At 53.4% G+C, this 19,740-nt stretch overlaps 1 protein-coding gene across 2 annotated transcripts in view; it reads left to right on the forward strand.

Moving 5' to 3' along the window:
• LOC145339320 (serine/threonine-protein kinase MRCK alpha-like) overlaps positions 1-19,740 on the forward strand; it is an 82,412-nt gene that overhangs the window by 49,103 nt on the left and 13,569 nt on the right. For both annotated transcript variants that reach the window (XM_080183746.1, XM_080183747.1), the window contains exons 22-30: positions 2,321-2,455; positions 2,926-3,006; positions 5,567-5,672; positions 6,472-6,602; positions 8,890-9,029; positions 10,604-10,685; positions 14,052-14,268; positions 14,923-14,985; positions 18,578-19,174. In XM_080183746.1, the coding sequence (XP_080039872.1) occupies positions 2,321-2,455; positions 2,926-3,006; positions 5,567-5,672; positions 6,472-6,602; positions 8,890-9,029; positions 10,604-10,685; positions 14,052-14,268; positions 14,923-14,985; positions 18,578-19,174 (1,552 nt within the window). The remainder of the gene's footprint in view (positions 1-2,320; positions 2,456-2,925; positions 3,007-5,566; positions 5,673-6,471; positions 6,603-8,889; positions 9,030-10,603; positions 10,686-14,051; positions 14,269-14,922; positions 14,986-18,577; positions 19,175-19,740) is intronic.

The raw sequence follows: 19,740 nt of genomic DNA on the forward strand, positions 1-19,740 counted from the left end.
CATAAATCGGCAATGAAGTTACTGTGACATCCCCTAGTCACCACACTCCAGCACCTGTTCAGGTTACACCGAGGGAGAATTTAGTACCTAACCAGCATGTCTTTCGCACAGTGGGAGGAAACCAGAGCACCCGGAGGAAACCCACGCAGACACAGAGAGAACGTGCAGACTCCGCACAGACAGAGACCCAAGCCAGGAATCAAACCCGGGTCCCTGGCGCTGTGAGACAGCAGTGCTAACCCACTGTGTCACCGTGCCCCCGGGAATCGAACCCGGGTCCCTGGCGCTGTGAGACAGCAGTGCTAACCCACTGTGTCACCGTGCCCCCGGGAATCGAACCCGGGTCCCTGGCGCTGTGAGACAGCAGTGTTAACCCACTGTGTCACCGTGCCCCCGGGAATCGAACCCGGGTCCCTGGCGCTGTGAGACAGCAGTGTTAACCCACTGTGTCACCGTGCCCCCGGGAATCGAACCCGGGTCCCTGGCTCTGTGAGGCAGCAGTGTTAACCCACTGTGTCACCGTGCCCCCGGGAATCGAACCCGGGTCCCTGGCGCTGTGAGACAGCAGTGTTAACCCATTGTGTCACCGTGCCCCCGGGAATCGAACCCGGGTCCCTGGCGCTGTGAGACAGCAGTGTTAACCCATTGTGTCACCGTGCCCCCGGGAATCGAACCCGGGTCCCTGGCACTGTGAGACAGCAGTGTTAACCCACTGTGTCACCGTGCCCCCGGGAATCGAACCCGGGTCCCTGGCACTGTGAGACAGCAGTGTTAACCCACTGTGCTAACCATGCTGCCCTGTCTCTGTGCTGCCTGGTGGCACAGTGGTTAGCACGACTGCCTCACTGTGGCAGGGACCTGGGTTGGATTCCCGGCTTAGGTATCTGTCTGTGTGGTGTCTGCATGTTCTCCCCATGTCTGCGTGGGTTTCCTCCAGGTGCTCCGGTCCCCAGAACATTATCCTGGGTCTCTGGATTAATAGTCTAGTGATAATACCACTGCGCCACCGCCTCCCCAGTCTAAATCAATGAGAGTAAAGGTCGATACATCCCTGCAGTGCCCAGGGCAGAACACAGTTCCTCCAGGGTTGGTCAGAATGTTATACAATTATCCAAGAACATGTACCAATTTAGACTGCCTTGAAGGCTAACGTGAGCCTCAGAGGATGGTGTGTCAGAGTACAGGGTACAGCTGAGCTGGTGCTCAACTCTGCTGTTTGTTTCCTAACTCGCATTAGGTCCTCTTCGACTATCACCGCCACCCACCCACTATCCCCCCACTGTGCTCAGCGACCATCATTGGTCCCTTGTCACACAATCCATTCTCACTCTTGTTTCCCAATCCTTTCATTGCCTCACTCCCTCCTCAGCTCTGCAATCTTCCCCAGACCCACAACTCTCTACGATCTCCACCCTCCTCCAATTCCAACCTCTTAGAATCATAGAATCCAGGTCCTATCCCCCTAACCCACATACAGATCATAGAATCCCTACAGTACAGAGGCCATTCAGCCCATCGAGCCTGCACCAGCAACAATCCCACCCAGGTCCTATCCCCCTAACCCACACACAGATCATAGAATCCCTACAGTACAGAAGGAGGCCATTCGGCCCAGTAAGCCCGCACAGATCACAATACCACCCAGGCCCTATCATCCACGGTGGCGCGGTGGCACAGTTGTTAGCCCTACTGCCTCACAGCACCAGGGACCCAGGTTCAATTCCTGGCTTAGAAGTACTGAAACATAGAAGATAGGAGCAGGAGGCCATTCGGCCCTTCGAGCCTGCTCCCCCATTCATCACCATCATGGCTGATTGTCCCTCTCAATAGCCTAATCCTGCTTTCTCCCCATAACCTTTGATCCCATTCACCCCCAAGTGCTATATCCAGCCGCCTCTTGAATACATTCAATGTTTTGGCATCAACTACTTCCTGTGGGAATGAATTCCACAGGCTCACCGGGTGAAGAAATGTCTCCTCATCTCCGTCCTAAATGGTCTACCCCCAATCCTCAGACTGTGACCCCTAGTTCTGGACTCCCCCCACCATCGGGAACATCCTCCCTGCATCTACCCTGTCTAGTCCTGTTAGAATTTTATAAATCTCTCTGAGATTCTGCACCCACCCCCCATTCGTCTGAACTCCAGTGAAAACAATTCTAACCTGGTCAATCTCTCCTCATACATCAGTCCCACCATCCCCGGAATCAGCCTGGTAAACTTAGGTCTCCTGTTTCTGATATCTCCTTATGTGGCTCAGTGTTTGACATACTGCCCCTGTTAAAGGTGCTATATAAATGAAAGTTGTTGTTGTCCGACAGTTCGACTCACTGGAGTTTCCCACCGCGTCGCGGCTCTCTCTGGACAGCAGGAAGTCTCTGGGAAGTGCGGGATCCCAGCCCCCAAGTCCAGCCCTCCAAGGCGGTGAGGTGACAGGCTTTGGGGGGAGTCAGGAGGTGAGTTACTCATCGCGGTATTCCCAGCCTCTGACCTGCTCTTGTAGCCACTGTATTTATGTGGCAAGTCCAGTTGAGTTTCTGGTCAATGGTAACCCCAAGGATGTTGACAGTGGGGGATTCAGTGATGGGAACACTGTGAAGGGGTGGTGGTGGTTAGAATGTCTCTTATTGGTGATGGGCATTGCCTGGTATTTGTGTGGCGCGAATGTTACTTACCACCGGTCAGTCCAAGCTTATTGACAATTAACCAATGTTCACTCTGGGTTCTGTAAGAATCACTCAGCTCCAGATCTTACTGCTGCCACCTTAGCCACCAGGGGTGGGCCTTGCCAGTGATACCCCCATCCTGCCAACGGATAAACCAGATTCAGGGGCCGCTTTGGAGATCACTTCATTTCTCGAGTGGCGGTCGGCGCAGACCGGATCCGAGTTCCCATTCGCTCATTGTCTCCTTCCTTTGGTTGCAGCCAAACAAGAAGCCGGTGTCTCTGAGGAAGGTGGTGAAGAAGCCCACATCTCCTCCTCCCGTCAGCCCCGCTGCGCACAAGGTAGGAAGTTCCGGTCGGAGTCAATGTACAAGAAGCAGAAATGACCTGAAAGCCATTTCAGGGGTGGGGCAGGGCAGGGGGTGGGCTTGTGTGGGGCAGAGGGACCAAATAGCCTGGTTATAAGTTGCAATTTCACTTTTAACCAATTCTGTGGTGGGATGTGGGCATTGCTGGCAAGGCCAGGGTTTCTTGCCCATCCCTAATTGCCTTTCAATCGAGTGACTTGATTTGTTATCATAGAGGTTTACAGCAGGAAACAGGCCCTTCGGCCCAACTTGTCCATGCTGCCCACTTTTTACCACTAAGCTAGTCCCAATTGCCTGTAAATGGGCCCATATCCCTCTATACCCATCTTACCCATGTAACTGTCTAAATGCTTTTAAAAGATAAAATTGTACCCACCTCTACTACTCCCTCTGGCAGCTTGTTCCAGACACTCACCACCCTCTGGGTGAAAAAATTGCCCCTCTGGACCCTTTTGTATCTCTCCCCTCTCACCTTAAACCTCTGCCCTCTAGTTTTAGACTCCCCTACCTTTGGGAAAAGATATTGATTATCTAGCTGATCTGTGCCCCTCATTATTTTATAGATCTCTATAAGATCATCCCTCAGCCTCCTACACTCCAGAGAAAAAAGTCCCAGTCTATCCAGCCCCTCCTTATAACTCAATCCATCAAGTCCCAGTAGCATCCTAGTAAATCTTTTCTGCACTCTTTCTAGTTTAATAATATCCTTTCTATAATAGGGTGACCAGAACTGTACACAGTATTCCAAGTGTGGCCTTACCAATGTCTTGTACAACTTCAACAAGACAAAGAACAAAGAAAATTCCAGCACAGGAACAGGCCCTTCAGCCCCTCCAAGCCTGCCCCGACCATGCTGCCTGACTGAACTAAAACCCCCTACCCTTCCGGGGACCATATCCCTCTATTCCCATCCTATTCATGGATTTGTCCAGACGCCCTTTAAAACTCACTATCGTATCCGCTTCCACTACCTCCCCCGGCAGCGAGTTCCAGGGACCCATCACCTCTGTGTCAAAACCATGCCTCGTACATCTCCTTTAAACCTGGCCCCTCACACAAGACGTCCCAACTCCTGTATTCAATGTTCTGACCAATGAACCAGGCAAGCCGGATGCCTTCTTCACCATTTGTCCACCAATTACTCCACTTTCAAGGATCTATGAACCTGTATCCATCTTTCAAAAGCATTTAGACAGTTACATGGGTACGATGGGTATAGAGGGATTTGGGCCAAATGCGGCAATTGGGATTCGTTTAGAGGTTTTGAAACAAAAGGGCAGCATGGACAAGTTGGGCCGAAGGGCCTGTTTCCATGCTGTAAACCTCTATGACTCTATATGACTCTATCTCTTTGTTCTGTAACTCTCCCCAAAGCCCTGCCATTAACTGAGTAAGTCCTGCCCTGGTTCAATCTATCAAAATGCAACTCCTCTGCACCCCTCCATTGCCAATACATCCTGTCTCAAACAAGGGGACCAGAATTGTACACAGTAACTCCAGGTGTGGCCTCACCAGCACCTTATACAGCTGCAACATAACCTCACTGTTTTTAAACTCCATCCCTCTGGCAATGAAGGACAAAATTCCATTTACCGCCTTAATTCCCTGCTGTACCTACAAACCAACTCCTTGTGATTCCTGCACAAGGACACCCAGGTCCCTCTGCACAGCAGCATGCTGCAATCTTTTACCATTTAAATAATAGTCCATTTTGCTGTTATTCCTATCAAGTATTTTATTTATATATTATTTCCATCCTTGAGGGGACATTAGTGAACCAGATGAGGTTTATTTTTATAACAATTGGTGACAGTTTCATGGTGACTATTACTGAGACTAACTTTATATTCCAGATTTTATTTTATTAAAGCTTTTAAAGTTTATTTATTAGTGTCACACATAGGCTTACATTAACACCGCAGTGAACTTCAGAGGAGATTCACTCGCTTGATTCCAGAGTTTAGAGGGTTGGCTTGTGAGGAGACAATTTAGCATGGCCAATCCACCTGAACATCTTTGGACACTAAGGGGCAATTCATGGCCAATCCCCCTAACCTGCACATCTTTGGATACTAAGGGACAATTTAACATGGCTAATCCACCCTAACCTGCACATCTTTGGACACTAAGGGGCAATTTAGCATGGCCAATCCACCTAACCTGCACATCTTTGGATACTAAGGGACAATTTAACATGGCTAATCCACCCTAACCTGCACATCTTTGGACACTAAGGGACAATTTAGCATGGCCAATCCACCTAACCTGCACATCTTTGGATGCTAAGGGGCAATTTAGCATGGCCAATCCACCTAACCTGCACATCTTTGGAGTGTGGGAGGAAACCAGAACACCCAGAGGAAACCCATGCAGACACGGGAAGAATGTGCAAACTCCACACAGTGACCCAAGCTGGGAATCGAACCCGGGTCCCTAGCTCTGTAAGGCAGCAGTGCTAACCACTCTGCCACCCCCAGAACAGGAGGTGATTCCCAAACTGTCTAATTCTATCCTCGGTTCTTTTTATATTGCAGCCCACTCCCCACCATTTCAAGTTGAAGACCTTCCACAGCCCCACGAAGTGTATGCGATGTACCTCTCTCATGGTGGGTCTGGCTCGGCAAGGTTTCATTTGTGAAGGTGAGAGAAAGAAGAAAGACTCTGGCTGAGATTTTCCTGGTCCTTCCCCCACTGCCCCTGCGTGGCGTTTTCCAGCAGCGGGTGGTGGGGGTGGTGTCCCCTTTGACAGGACAGGAAACTCCCAACGGCAGCAAGTGCCAGGAAATCCCACCCTTGAATTTATTCAGTGCTTTCTACGATCATTAGACCAGAGCATCTTGCTCCTGAGAAGGTCCAGAGGAGGCTCACCAGAATGATCCCGGGAATGAAAGGCTTGGTGTATGAGGAGCGTTTGAGGACTCTGGGTCTGTACTCGATGGAGTTTAGAAGGATGAGGGGGGCATCTCATTGGAACTTACAGTATACTGAAAGGCCCTGGATAGAGTGGACCATGGGGAAGATGTTTCCATTAGTCGGAGAGACTGGGATCCGAGGGCACAGCCTCAGAGTAAACAGCCCTGTAGAACGGAGATGAGGAGGAATTTCTTCAGCCAGAGTGTGGGTAAATCTGTGGAATTCGTTGCCACAGAGAAGGCCGGGTCATTGAGTGCATTGGAGACAGAGATAGATTCTCGATTGGTGAGGGGATCAAGGGTTACGGGGAAAAGGCAGGAGAATGCGATTGAGAAACTTATCAGCCACGGCAGAGCAGACTCGATGGGCCGAATCTCAAGCCCACTCTCCCGCCTTTTACCTGAAAGCTCCTCGGGGATGTTTCCATTATCAATGTCACTGTCCAGCTGTTATTTGCTGGGCTGGCATTCCCTCTCTCTCTCTCCCCCTCTCTCTCACACGCTCTGTCTCTCTTTCTCCCCCTCAGTCTGCAACTTTGTCTGCCACTCAGCCTGCTCCGCCGAGGCACTCATCTGTCCGACGCCCCCCGAGCAAATCCGATCGCTGGGAATTGACCCGGTCAAAGGAACTGGCACCGCGTTTGAGGGCTACGTGTCGGTAAGAAGGAAGAGGGAGAAAACCAGCGTGGCCAATGTAATACTGGGCACCGTGAGATAAGGACTGCTGCGCCCTCACCTCCAGTGCAGCCACTGTGTGCACACGTGTGCATGTATGTGAGGGAACATATCATCAAATCATAGAATCCCTACAGTGCAGGAGGACATTTGGCCCACTGAACTGCCAAAACTCCCACCCAGGTCTGATCCCCATTACTCCACATATTTACCCTAGCTAATCCCACTGACACTAAGAGGCAATTTAGCATGGCCCATCCCCCTAACCTGCACATCTTTCGACACTAAGGGGCAATTTAGCATGGCCAATCCCCCTAACCTGCACATCTTTGGACACTAAGGGGCAATTTAACATGGCCAATCCCCCTAACCTGCACATCTTTGGACACTAAGAGGCAATTTAGCATGGCCAATCCATCTAACCCGCACATCTTTGGACACTAAGGGGCAATTTAGCATGGCCAATCCACCCTAACCTGCACATCTTTGGGCTGTGGGAGGAAACCAGAGCACCTGGAGGAAACCCATGCAGACACGGGAGGAGCGTGTAGACTCCACACAGACAGTGACCCAAGGCTGGAATCGAACCTGGGTCCCTGGTGCTGTAAAGCAACAGTGCTAATCTATTGTGCCACCAGCCCCTTGCCAGGTTTCTGATGTAAACAGTGACAATCTTTCAAAATAAAAGTACTTAATTGATTAGAGCAACACTGATCCCAAGGTTAATCCCTGCCTTAATCCCTCTGTTTTTTAATTCATGGGTGTCCCTGACTGGGCCAGCATTTATTACCCATCCCTAGTTGCCCCTTGGAGGGCAGTTGAGAGTCAACCACATTGTTGTGTCTCTGGAGTCACATGTAGGCCAGACCGGGGTAAGGACGGCAGATTTCCTTCCCTAAAGGGAACCAGATGGGTTTTTCCCACAATGGGTCATCAGTTCTTAATTCCAGATATTTTAAAATTGGAATCAAATGCCACTATCTGCCGTGGTGGGATTCGAACCCGGGCCCCCAGAACATTATCTGGGTTTCTGGATTAATAGTCTGGTGATAATACCACGAGGCCATCGCCTCCCCCATGTCTGCTTCAGTGGGGGGATTTTATGATCTTGCTCAGGTGAGGCCCGATGCCAAGGGAGAATTCCATTCTGTGGGCCTCACCGCCCTGATTCCGGCAGTAGAATTCTGGCCTGTACATTTCTATCCCTCTAACATGTCCGTCACATGTCCTGGAATTCCCTCCCTAACAGCATTGTGGGTCAACCCACAGCACGTGGACTGCAGTGATCCAAGGAGGCAGCTCATCACCACCGTCTCAAGGAGCAACTAGGGATGGGCAATAAATGATGGCCCAGCCAGTGATGCCAACGTCCCACGGCTGAATAAGATCATAAGACCATAAGACATAGGAGCAGAATGAGGCCACTCAGCCCATCGAGTCTGCCCCGCCATTCAATCATGGCTGATATTTTTCTCATCCCCATTCTCCTGCCTTTTCCCCATACTCCCTGATCCCCTTATTAATCAGGAACCTATCTATCTCTGTCTTAAAGACACTCAATGACCCGGCCTCCACAGCCTTCTGCGGCAAAGAGTTCCACAGATTCCCCACTCTCTGGCTGAAGAAATTCCTCCCCATCTCTGTTTTAAAGGATCGTCCCTTTAGCCTGAGGTTGTACCCTCTGGTTCTAGTTTTTCCTACTAGTGGAAACATCCTCTCCACGTCCACTCTATCCAGGCCTCGCAGTATCCTGTAAGTTTCAATAAGATCCCCCCTCAACCTTCTAAACTCCAACCAGTACAGACCCAGAGTCCTCAACCGTTCCCCATACAACAAGCTCTTCATTCCAGGGATCATTCTTGTGAACCTCCTCTGGACCCTTTCCAAGGCCGGCACATCCTTCCTTAGATACAGGACCCAAAACTGCTCACAATACTCCAAATGGGGTCTGACCAGAGCCTTATACAGCCTCAGCAGTCCATCCCTGCTCTTGTATTCTAGCCCTCTCTACATGAATGCTAACATTGCATTTGCCTTCCTACCTGCTGCCTGAACCTGCACGTTAACCTTAACAGAATCTTGAACAAGGATTCCTAATAAATAATGAACAATGAAAAAAGTGACAAATGGCCCACTGATGATATATTGAGGCAGTTACCAGTGAACACTGCTGGCAGTGAGGGCAGAGGTTGTAAAGATTACTCTAGAATGTCCACCCCCCCCCCACCCCCTCTCGGAATTGTCTCTGAGCCTTTGTTCCTGCCCCTCAGGTCCCAAAACCGACAGGGGTGAAGAAGGGTTGGCAGCGGGCACACGCCATCCTCTGCGACTTTAAAATCTTCCTCTATGAACTGGCTGAGTCGAGGGGCTCCCCGGCCTACGCCACCCTCACTCACGTCTTCGATCTGCGGTGAGTAGGTTCCCAGATTGGGGCCGGTGTGGGTGGGGGGTGGAGGGGGGGAGCGGGTGGGTGCAAACCAAGGAACCCGTGATGGAGTTATATAATGCTGAGGGACACTGAATCTCATGTGACCTGGGCAGCAGGCTGGAGGACTCAGGATTGAGAGGAGGTTGGATTGGGGGAATACGGAGAGAAGGTGGGAAGAGGGACACGGGGAGACAGTGGGATTGAGGGATATGGGGATTGATTTGATTTATTATTGTCACATGTAAATAATACTACATTTATTACATAATATTAATACATCTTAATTTATTAATATTACATAATATTAGTACATAATATTAATTACATATAGTATAACCTATTACATAATATTATGTAATATTACATAATATTATGCATACAGTGAAAAGTATTGTTTCTTGCGTGCTATACAGACAAAGCATACCATTCATAGAGAAGGAAAGGAGAGAGTGCAGAATGTAGTGTTACAGTCACAGCGAGGGTGTAGAGAAAGATCAGCTTAATGTGAGGTAGGTCCATTCAAAAGTCTGACAGCAGCAGGGAAGCAGCTGTTCTTGAGTCGGTCGGTACGGGACCTCAGACTTTTGTATCTTTTTCCTGATGGAAGAAGGTGGAAGAGAGAATGTCCGGGGTGGCTGCTTTTCCCGAGGCAGTGGGAAGTGTAGACAGAGTCAATGATGGGAGGCTGGTTTGTGTGATGGATTGGGCTGCATTCACAACCTTTTGTAGTTTCTTGCGGTCTTGGGCAGAGCAGGAGCCCAGACCAAGCTGTGATACAACCAGAAAGAATGCTTTCTGTGGGGCATCTGTAAAAGTTGGTGAGAGTCGTAGCGGACATGCCAAATTTCCTTAGTCTTCTGAGAAAGTAGAGGCGTTGGGAGGCTTTCTTAACTATAGTGTCGGCGTGGAGGGACCAGGACAGGGTGGGTGATCTGGACACCTAAAACCTTGAAGCTCTCAACTCTTTCCACTTTGTCCCCGTTGATGTAGACGGGGGCACGTCCTCCTTTACGCTTCCTGAAGTCAATGACAATCTTCTTCATTTGTTGACACTGAGGGAGAGATTTTTGTTGCCGCACCAGTTCACCAGATATGGGGAGAAGGTGGAGTTTGATGGATACAGGGAGAAGATAGGATTGAGGGAAACAGAGAAGGTGGGATTGAGGGATACGGGGAGAAGGTGGGATTGAGCGATATGGGGAGAAAGTTGGATTGAGGGAGACGGGGAGAAGGTGGGATTGAGGGAGACGGGGAGAAGGTGGGATTGAGGGATACGGGGAGAAGGTGGGATTGAGGGATACGGGGAGAAAGTGGGATTGAGGGATACGGGGAGAAGGTGGGATTGAGGGAGACGGGGAGAAGGTGGGATTGAGGGAGATCGGGAGAAGGTGGGGGGATATGAAGTTAGGTAAAGTTGAGTGCATGAGGTTAATATGGGATTGGCACTGGCTTGTTGGGCTAGACTGACCTTCCCCGTTTTTTGAGTGTTGCTCTGTTACCCTGGACCTCAGGGTGTCTCTCCCCCTGGGTAAAGAGTTTCCCACTTTGCATTTAAGAGATGAAGACTTCTCTGTGAGTTCGGTGTTCTTCTCGGATGTGATTCATGCCAACAAGAAGGACATTCCCTGCATATTACGGGTGAGTGAGACCATCACACAGCCATCATGGTGTAACCTGTCATCCTTTACTTCAAGACTAATCACTGAGTCTCCTGCTCCCCTTAACGCAAGCTCACTGGGCAATGATCACGAGCAGGAACACTGGCTGATTATAATGTGGAGATGTCGGTGTTGGACTAGGGTGGGCACAGTAAGAAGTCTCACAACCCCAGGTTTAAAGTCCAATGGGTTTATTTGGTAGCACACGTTTTCAGAGCCTTCATCAGGTGAGGGTTATTATGTTACAGTTGTTACAGTTATGTACAGTATCCCTCAGTCCCACCTTCTCCCCGTCTCCCTCAGTCCCACCTTCTCCCCGTCTCCCTCAGTCCCACCTTCTCCCCGTCTCCCTCAGTCCCACCTTCTCCCCGTCTCCCTCAGTCCCACCTTCTCCCCCGTCTCCCTCAGTCCCACCTTCTCCCCGTTTCCTCAGTCCCACCTTCTCCCCGTCTCCCTCAGTCCCACCTTCTCCCCGTCTCCCTCAGTCCCACCTTCTCCCCGTCTCCCTCAGTCCACCTTCTCCCCGTCTCCCTCAGTCCCACCTTCTCCCCGTCTCCCTCAGTCCCACCTTCTCCCCGTCTCCCTCAGTCCCACCTTCTCCCCGTCTCCCTCAGTCCCACCTTCTCCCCGTCTCCCTCAGTCCCACCTTCTCCCCGTCTCCCTCAGTCCCACCTTCTCCCCGTCTCCCTCAGTCCCACCTTCTCCCCGTCTCCCTCAGTCCCACCTTCTCCCCGTCTCCCTCAGTCCCACCTTCTCCCGTCTCCCTCAGTCCCACCTTCTCCCGTCTCCCTCAGTCCCACCTTCTCCCCGTCTCCTCAGTCCCACCTTCTCCCCGTCTCCCTCAGTCCCACCTTCTCCCCGTCTCCCTCAGTCCCACCTTCTCCCCGTCTCCCTCAGTCCCACCTTCTCCCCGTCTCCCTCAGTCCCACCTTCTCCCCCGTCTCCCTCAGTCCCACCTTCTCCCCGTCTCCCTCAGTCCCACCTTCTCCCCGTCTCCCTCAGTCCCACCTTCTCCCCGTCTCCCTCACCCAATGAAGGGCAGTGTTCCAAAAGCTCGTGCTACCAAATAAACCTGTTATCTTTGACCTGGTGTTGTGAGATTACTTATTGTGCTGATTATATGCCTTGGGCTCGGGGTACTTGGTTAACTTTAGAACTCTTCTTACTCCAAAGCTGAATTTAGCCAACTTTGCAGATTGTAGCCACAGGAGGAGACCATTCAGCCCTTTGAGCCTGCTCAGTCATTCCTTTAGGTTGAGCTTGCATCTTCACTACATTTGCCTATCCTGTTTCCATATCCCCTCCCAGCCAAAAGCAGTCCTTTAACATCTGCACTTCCGTTCTGCCATTCACGCATTCTGATCAATTAATGCACAATATTTAGCACCTTCTTGGCCTTCTGTATCTCCATTTACATTTCCTTCATCCCATTCCACCTCCCCCCACTCTCATAGTATAAATCTCCACTGACTCTCTTTGCTCTCAGTTCACTCACCTGATGAAGGGCAGCGCTCCGAAAGCTCGTGCTACCAAATAAACCTGTTGGACTTTAACCTGGTGTTGTGAGACTTCTTACTGTGCCCACCCCAGTCCAACACCAGCATCTCCACATCACTCTCAGTTCTGACAAAGGTCATTCAGACTCGAAACGTTGGCTCTATTCTCTCCCCACAGATTTTCTGTTTTTGTTTAAGAATCCACTTATGACCCACTGTTGATTGTCGGGGATACCTATCTGGTTCACCAATGTTCCCTTTGGGAAGAAATCTGCCGTCCTTAGCTGGTTTGGTGTAAATGTCACCCCACAGCAATGTGGTTGAATCTCAATTGCCCTCCAAGGGCAACTAGGGAGGGCAATAAATGCTGGCCCAGCCAGCGACAACCCATGTCCCAGGGATGAATAAAAAGAAAATCCTTTTTTGATTTTATTTATTATTGTCACATGTATTGGGATACAGTGAAAAGTATTGTTTCTTGTGTGTTATACGGCACATTGTTCATAGAGAAGGAAAGGAGAGAGTGCAGAATGTAGTGTTACAGTCACAGCTAGGTGTAGAGAAAGATCAGCTTACTATATGGTAGTCTGCTCGAAGGTCTGACAGCAGCAGGGAAGAAGTTGTTCTTAGGTTTTTAAGTTTAAGTTTATTTATTAGTGTCACAAGTAGGCTCACATTAACACTGCAGTGAAGTTACTGTGAAATTCCCCTAGTTGCCACACTTTGGCGCCAGTTCGGGTATACTGAGGGAGAATTCAGCATGGCCAATGTACCTAACCAGTCTTTCGGACTGTGGGAGGAAACAGGAGCACCCGAAGGAAACCCACGCAGACACGGGAGAATGAGCAGACTCCACACAGACAGTAACCCAAGCCGGGAATCGAACCCGAGTCCCTGGTGCTATAAGGCAGCAGCACTAACCCATTGTGCCACCGTGTTGCCCAGTCAGTTGGTACGTGACCTCAGACTTTTGTATCTTTTTCCCGATGGAAGAAGGTGGAAGAGAGAATGTCCGGGGTATGTGGGGTCCTTGATTATGCCGGCTGCTTTTCCCCGAGGCAGCGGGAAGTACAGACAGAGTCAATGGATGGGAGGCTGGTTTTTGCGATGGATTGGGCTACATTCACGACCCTTTGTAGTTCCTTGCAGTCTTGGGCAGAGCAGGAGCCCAGACCAAGCTGTGATACAACCAGAAAGAATGCTTTCTACAGTGCGTCTGTAAAAGTTGGTGAGAGTCGTAGCTGGCATGCCAAATTTCCTTAGTCTTCTGAGAAAGTAGAGGCGTTGATGGGCTTTCTTAACTATAATGTCGGCATGGTGGGATCAGGATAGGTTGTTGGTGATCTGGACACCTAAAAACCTGAAGTTCTTGACCCTAGGGGGCATAATTATAAGATTCATGGTGGGAGATATAGGAGGGGTGTCCGAGGTAAGTTCTCCACTCAGAGAGTGGTTGGGGTGTGGAATGCACTGCCTGCTGTGATAGTGGAGTCGGACACTTTAGGAACTTTCAAGCGGTTATTGGATAGGCACGTGGAGCACTCCAGAATGATAGGGAGTGGGATAGCTTGATGTTGGGATTGGACATAGCTCGGCACAACATTGAGGGCCGAAGGGCCAGTACTGTACTGTTCTATGTTCTATTTCTACTTCGAACCTGCTTCTGTTTCTATACTTTATGTTCTGTGGCTGTTTTCTGCCTCCAATTGAAGCTCGAGCCTGCCAAATCAACCAGCTCCAAGACTTGCCCCCATCCCGGTTGTGACTGGCGCGACTAACGGCCTGTTCTCTCCCCCCGCTGGGGATATTGCCCGGCTTCCAGACTATCCTGTCTCTGCTTGTTCCAACAGATAACGGCAACACAGCTGACGGTCCCCAACACCAAGACCTCACTTTTGGTGCTGGCCGAGAATGAGAGCGAGAAGAAGAAGTGGGTGACGGTGATCAACGAGCTGGTCACCATCCGCAAGCAGAGCAGCTCTCAGGAGCGGCCGGCAGTGTGTCTCAAGGAGGCGTATGACAGTGCATTGCCACTGATCCGCAACACACTAACAGCTACCATACTAGGTAACGTCTTCAACACCACAGACTGAGTAAATCTCCCTCTACACTGTTCCCGGTCAAACACTCCCAGGACAGGTACAGCACAGGGTTAGATACAGAGTAAAGCTCCCTCTACACTGTCCCCCATCAAACACTCCCAGGACAGGTACAGCACGGGGTTAGATACAGAGTAAAGCTCCATCTACACTGTCCCCCCATCAAACACACCCAGGACAGGTACAGCACGGGGTTAGATACAGAGTAAAGCTCCCTCTACACTGTCCCCATCAAACACTCCCAGGACTGGTACAGCACGGGGTTAGATACAGAGTAAAGCTCCCTCTACACTGTCCCTCCATCAAACACTCCCAGGACAGGTACAGCACGGGGTTAGATACAGAGTAAAGCTCCCTCTACACTGTCCCCCATCCCAGGACAGGTACAGCACGGGGTTAGATACAGAGTAAAGCTCCCTCTACACTGTCCCCCATCAAACACTCCCAGGACAGGTACAGCACGGGGTTAGATACAGAGTAAAGCTCCCTCTACACTGTCCCCCATCAAACACTCCCAGGACAGGTACAGCACGGGTTAGATAATGTTCTTTTTTGTTCTCTCCTTTACACTCTCCCTTGGATTCTGTCATGCTTACTTTAATCACTATTCTTCTCATCTCAGACAAGGAACGACTCGCCCTGGGCACTGATGAAGGACTCTTTCTTATCAATGTGACTACAAATGGTAAATACACAGTCTCCCAGCTGTCTCGGCCTGTTATTTATACTGGGAGCCGACCTAACTGAGGTCAAGACCATATGGGAGAAGGCAAGTCGGGACGATCGAGGGATAAGGACACAAAGCTAGACATGTGACAGGGGACACAGCGGCTTTGAGAGAGGCAGTGGGTGAGGGTGGGATTGAGGGAGCCAGGGTGAGGGTGGGATTGAGGGAGCCAGGGTGAGGGTGGGATTGAGGGAGCCAGGGTGAGGGTGGGATTGAGGGAGCCAGGGTGAGGGTGGGATTGAGGGAGCCAGGGTGAGGGTGGGATTGAGGGAGACGGAGTGAGGGTGGGATTGAGAGAGACGGGGTGAGGGTGGGATTGAGGGAGACGGACTGAGGGTGGGATTGAGAGAGACGGGGTGAGGGTGGGACTGAGGGAGACGGAGTGAGGGTGGGATTGAGGGAGACGGGGTGAGGGTGGGACTGAGGGAGCCAGGGTGAGGGTGGGATTGAGGGAGCCAGGGTGAGGGTGGGATTGAGGGAGCCAGGGTGAGGGTGGGATTGAGGGAGCCAGGGTGAGGGTGGGATTGAGGGAGCCAGGGTGAGGGTGGGATTGAGGGAGACGGGGTGAGGGTGGGATTGAGGGAGCCAGGGTGAGGGTGGGATTGAGGGAGCCAGGGTGAGGGTGGGATTGAGGGAGCCAGGGTGAGGGTGGGATTGAGGGAGACGGAGTGAGGGTGGGATTGAGAGAGACGGGGTGAGGGTGGGACTGAGGGAGACGGAGTGAGGGTGGGATTGAGGGAGACGGGGTGAGGGTGGGACTGAGGGAGCCAGGGTGAGGGTGGGATTGAGGGAGACGGGGTGAGGGTGGGATTGAGGGAGCCAGGGTGAGGGTGGGATTGAGGGAGCCAGGGTGAGGGTGGGATTGAGGGAGCCAGGGTGAGGGTGGGATTGAGGGAGACGGAGTGAGGGTGGGATTGAGGGAGACGGACTGAGGGTGGGATTGAGAGAGACGGGGTGAGGGTGGGACTGAGGGAGACGGAGTGAGGGTGGGACTGAGGGAGACGGAGTGAGGGTGGGACTGAGGGAGACGGGGTGAGGGTGGGACTGAGGGAGACGGGGTGAGGGTGGGACTGAGGGAGACGGGGTGAGGGTGGGACTGAGGGAGACGGGGTGAGGGTGGGACTGAGGGAGACGGGGTGAGGGTGGGATTGAGGGAGACGGACTGAGGGTGGGATTGAGAGAGACGGGGTGAGGGTGGAATTGAGGGAGACGGACTGAGGGTGGGATTGAGAGAGACGGGGTGAGGGTGGGATTGAGGGAGACGGACTGAGGGTGGGATTGAGGGAGACGGACTGAGGGTGGGATTGAGGGAGACGGGGTGAGGGTGGGATTGAGGGAGACGGGGTGAGGGTGGGACTGAGGGAGACGGGGTGAGGGTGGGACTGAGGGAGACGGGGTGAGGGTGGGACTGAGGGAGACGGGGTGAGGGTGGGACTGAGGGAGACGGGGTGAGGGTGGGACTGAGGGAGACGGGGTGAGGGTGGGACTGAGGGAGACGGGGTGAGGGTGGGACTGAGGGAGACGGGGTGAGGGTGGGACTGAGGGAGACGGGGTGAGGGTGGGACTGAGGGAGACGGAGTGAGGGTGGGACTGAGGGAGACGGGGTGAGGGTGGGACTGAGGGAGCCGGGGTGAGGGTGGGATTGAGGGAGACGGGGTGAGGGTGGGATTGAGGGAGCCGGGGTGAGGGTGGGATTGAGGGAGCCAGGGTGAGGGTGGGATTGAGGGAGCCAGGGTGAGGGTGGGATTGAGGGAGCCAGGGTGAGGGTGGGATTGAGGGAGACGGAGTGAGGGTGGGATTGAGAGAGACGGGGTGAGGGTGGGACTGAGGGAGACGGGGTGAGGGTGGGATTGAGGGAGACGGGGTGAGGGTGGGATTGAGGGAGACGGGGTGAGGGTGGGATTGAGGGAGACGGGGTGAGGGTGGGACTGAGGGAGACGGGGTGAGGGTGGGACTGAGGGAGACGGGGTGAGGGTGGGACTGAGGGAGACGGGGTGAGGGTGGGACTGAGGGAGACGGGGTGAGGGTGGGACTGAGGGAGACGGGGTGAGGGTGGGACTGAGGGAGACGGGGTGAGGGTGGGACTGAGGGAGACGGGGTGAGGGTGGGACTGAGGGAGACGGGGTGAGGGTGGGACTGAGGGAGACGGGGTGAGGGTGGGACTGAGGGAGACGGGGTGAGGGTGGGACTGAGGGAGACGGGGTGAGGGTGGGACTGAGGGAGACGGGGTGAGGGTGGGACTGAGGGAGACGGGGTGAGGGTGGGACTGAGGGAGACGGGGTGAGGGTGGGACTGAGGGAGACGGGGTGAGGGTGGGACTGAGGGAGACGGGGTGAGGGTGGGACTGAGGGAGACGGGGTGAGGGTGGGACTGAGGGAGACGGGGTGAGGGTGGGACTGAGGGAGACGGGGTGAGGGTGGGACTGAGGGAGACGGGGTGAGGGTGGGACTGAGGGAGACGGGGTGAGGGTGGGACTGAGGGAGACGGGGTGAGGGTGGGACTGAGGGAGACGGGGTGAGGGTGGGACTGAGGGAGACGGGGTGAGGGTGGGACTGAGGGAGACGGGGTGAGGGTGGGACTGAGGGAGACGGGGTGAGGGTGGGACTGAGGGAGACGGGGTGAGGGTGGGACTGAGGGAGACGGGGTGAGGGTGGGACTGAGGGAGACGGGGTGAGGGTGGGACTGAGGGAGACGGGGTGAGGGTGGGACTGAGGGAGACGGGGTGAGGGTGGGACTGAGGGAGACGGGGTGAGGGTGGGATTGAGGGAGACGGGGTGAGGGTGGGATTGAGGGAGACGGGGTGAGGGTGGGACTGAGGGAGACGGGGTGAGGGCGGGATTGAAGGAGACGGGGTGAGGGCGGGATTGAAGGAGACGGGGTGAGGGCGGGACTGAGGGAGACGGGGTGAGGGCGGGATTGAGGGAGACGGGGTGAGGGCGGGACTGAGGGAGACGGGGTGAGGGCGGGACTGAGGGAGACGGGGTGAGGGCGGGACTGAGGGAGACGGGGTGAGGGCGGGATTGAGGGAGACGGGGTTAGGGCGGGACTGAGGGAGACGGAGTGAGGGCGGGATTGAGAGAGACGGGGTGAGGGTGGGATTGAGGGAGACGGGGTGAGGATGGTATTGAGGGAGACGGGGTGACGGTGGGATTGAGAGAGACGGGGTGAGGGTGGGACTGAGGGAGACGGGGTGAGGGTGGGACTGAGGGAGACGGGGTGAGGGTGGTATTGAAGGAGACGGGGTGAGGGTGGGATTGAGGGAGACGGGGTTAGGGTGGGACTGAGGGAGAGAGGGTGGGTGGTATTGAGGGAGACAGGGTTGGATTCAGGGTGACGGAGAGGGAGTTGGATGGGGAGGCAAGGTGAGATTGTGGGAAATGAGGATGAGGTAAGTTGGTGGGAACTGGGTTTGAGGGATGAAGACTCAGTAGGATTGAGGAACCTGGGGATCTGTGCCGCCAAGGAGATTAATGAGGAAGAGTTGAGCCTCTCAATGGTTACGAGTCTGATGGTGTCACATTTTAAAGAGTCCCCGTGTCGTGTGTTGCAGAGATAATTCTGCTTGGTGACAGTAAGCGGGTCCATCAGATCGAGCTGGTGCCCGACACCAAGCAGCTGGCCGTACTGTGCGGAAGGAACCGGAACCTGCGTCTCTATACCTGGGAGGAGCTGAAGAACCCAGAGGCGACTGGGACCAAGCTGTCCGAGGCCAGGGGCACCCAGCTGATGGCTACGGGGGGCAGGAGCCAGGGCAGGACAGCCAGCTGGCTGTGTACGGCCACCAAGAGGCACGTGGCCTGTTACCAGCTGGGCAGCGGCAAGCAGCCATACAAACGGACATGGGAGCTCCAGGCCCCGGGGACCGTGCAGTGGATGGGGGTCTTCGAGAAGCATGTGTGCATCGGCTACCCGTCCGGTTTCAGCCTGTACCCCTTGGTGAGTGAGGGGGCCCCGGCCAGCCTGGTCAGCCCAGAGGACCGAACATTGACGTTCCTCGCCCACGGGCAGCTGGAGGCCTTGTGCGCAGTGACCGTCTCCCACGACCTGTATCTCCTCTGTTTCAACATGGTTGGCATCTATGTCAACGGCCAGGGTCAGAGGTCATGGCAACAGGAGCTGATGTGGCCAGCACAGCCTATCGCAGCAGGTAAGTGTTTATTTATTTATTAGTGTCACAAGTATGCTCCCATTAACACCGCAATGAAGTTACTGTGAAAATCCCTCAGTCGCCACACTCTAGTGCCTGTTCTCGTTACACTGAGAGAGAATTTAGCACGGCCAATGCACCCTAACCCGGCACATCTTTCAGATTGTGGCTAGGTTAGAACATAGAACCTAGAATTTAGCATGGCCAATCCACCTAACCCGCACATCTTTGGATACTAAGGGGCAATTTAGCATGGCCAATCCCCCTAACCTGCACATCTTTGGATACTAAGGGGCAATTTAGCATGGCCAATCCACCTAACCTACACATCTTTGGACACTAAGGGGCAATTTAGCACAGCCAATCCCCCTAACCCACACATCTTTGGAGTGTGGGAGGAAACCGGAGCACCAGGAGGAAACCCACGCAGACACGGGGAGAATGTGCAGACTCCACACAGACAGTGACACAAGCTGGGAATCAAACCTGGGTCCCTGATGCTGTGAGGCAGCAGTGCGAACCCACTGTGTCACTGGGCCGCCATATCTATGCCCCTCTGTGGGATT

This window comes from Carcharhinus amblyrhynchos, unplaced genomic scaffold (genome assembly GCF_965287045.1).
Source record: "Carcharhinus amblyrhynchos unplaced genomic scaffold, sCarAmb.v2.hapA scaffold_402, whole genome shotgun sequence".
Lineage (NCBI taxonomy): Eukaryota > Metazoa > Chordata > Chondrichthyes > Carcharhiniformes > Carcharhinidae > Carcharhinus > Carcharhinus amblyrhynchos.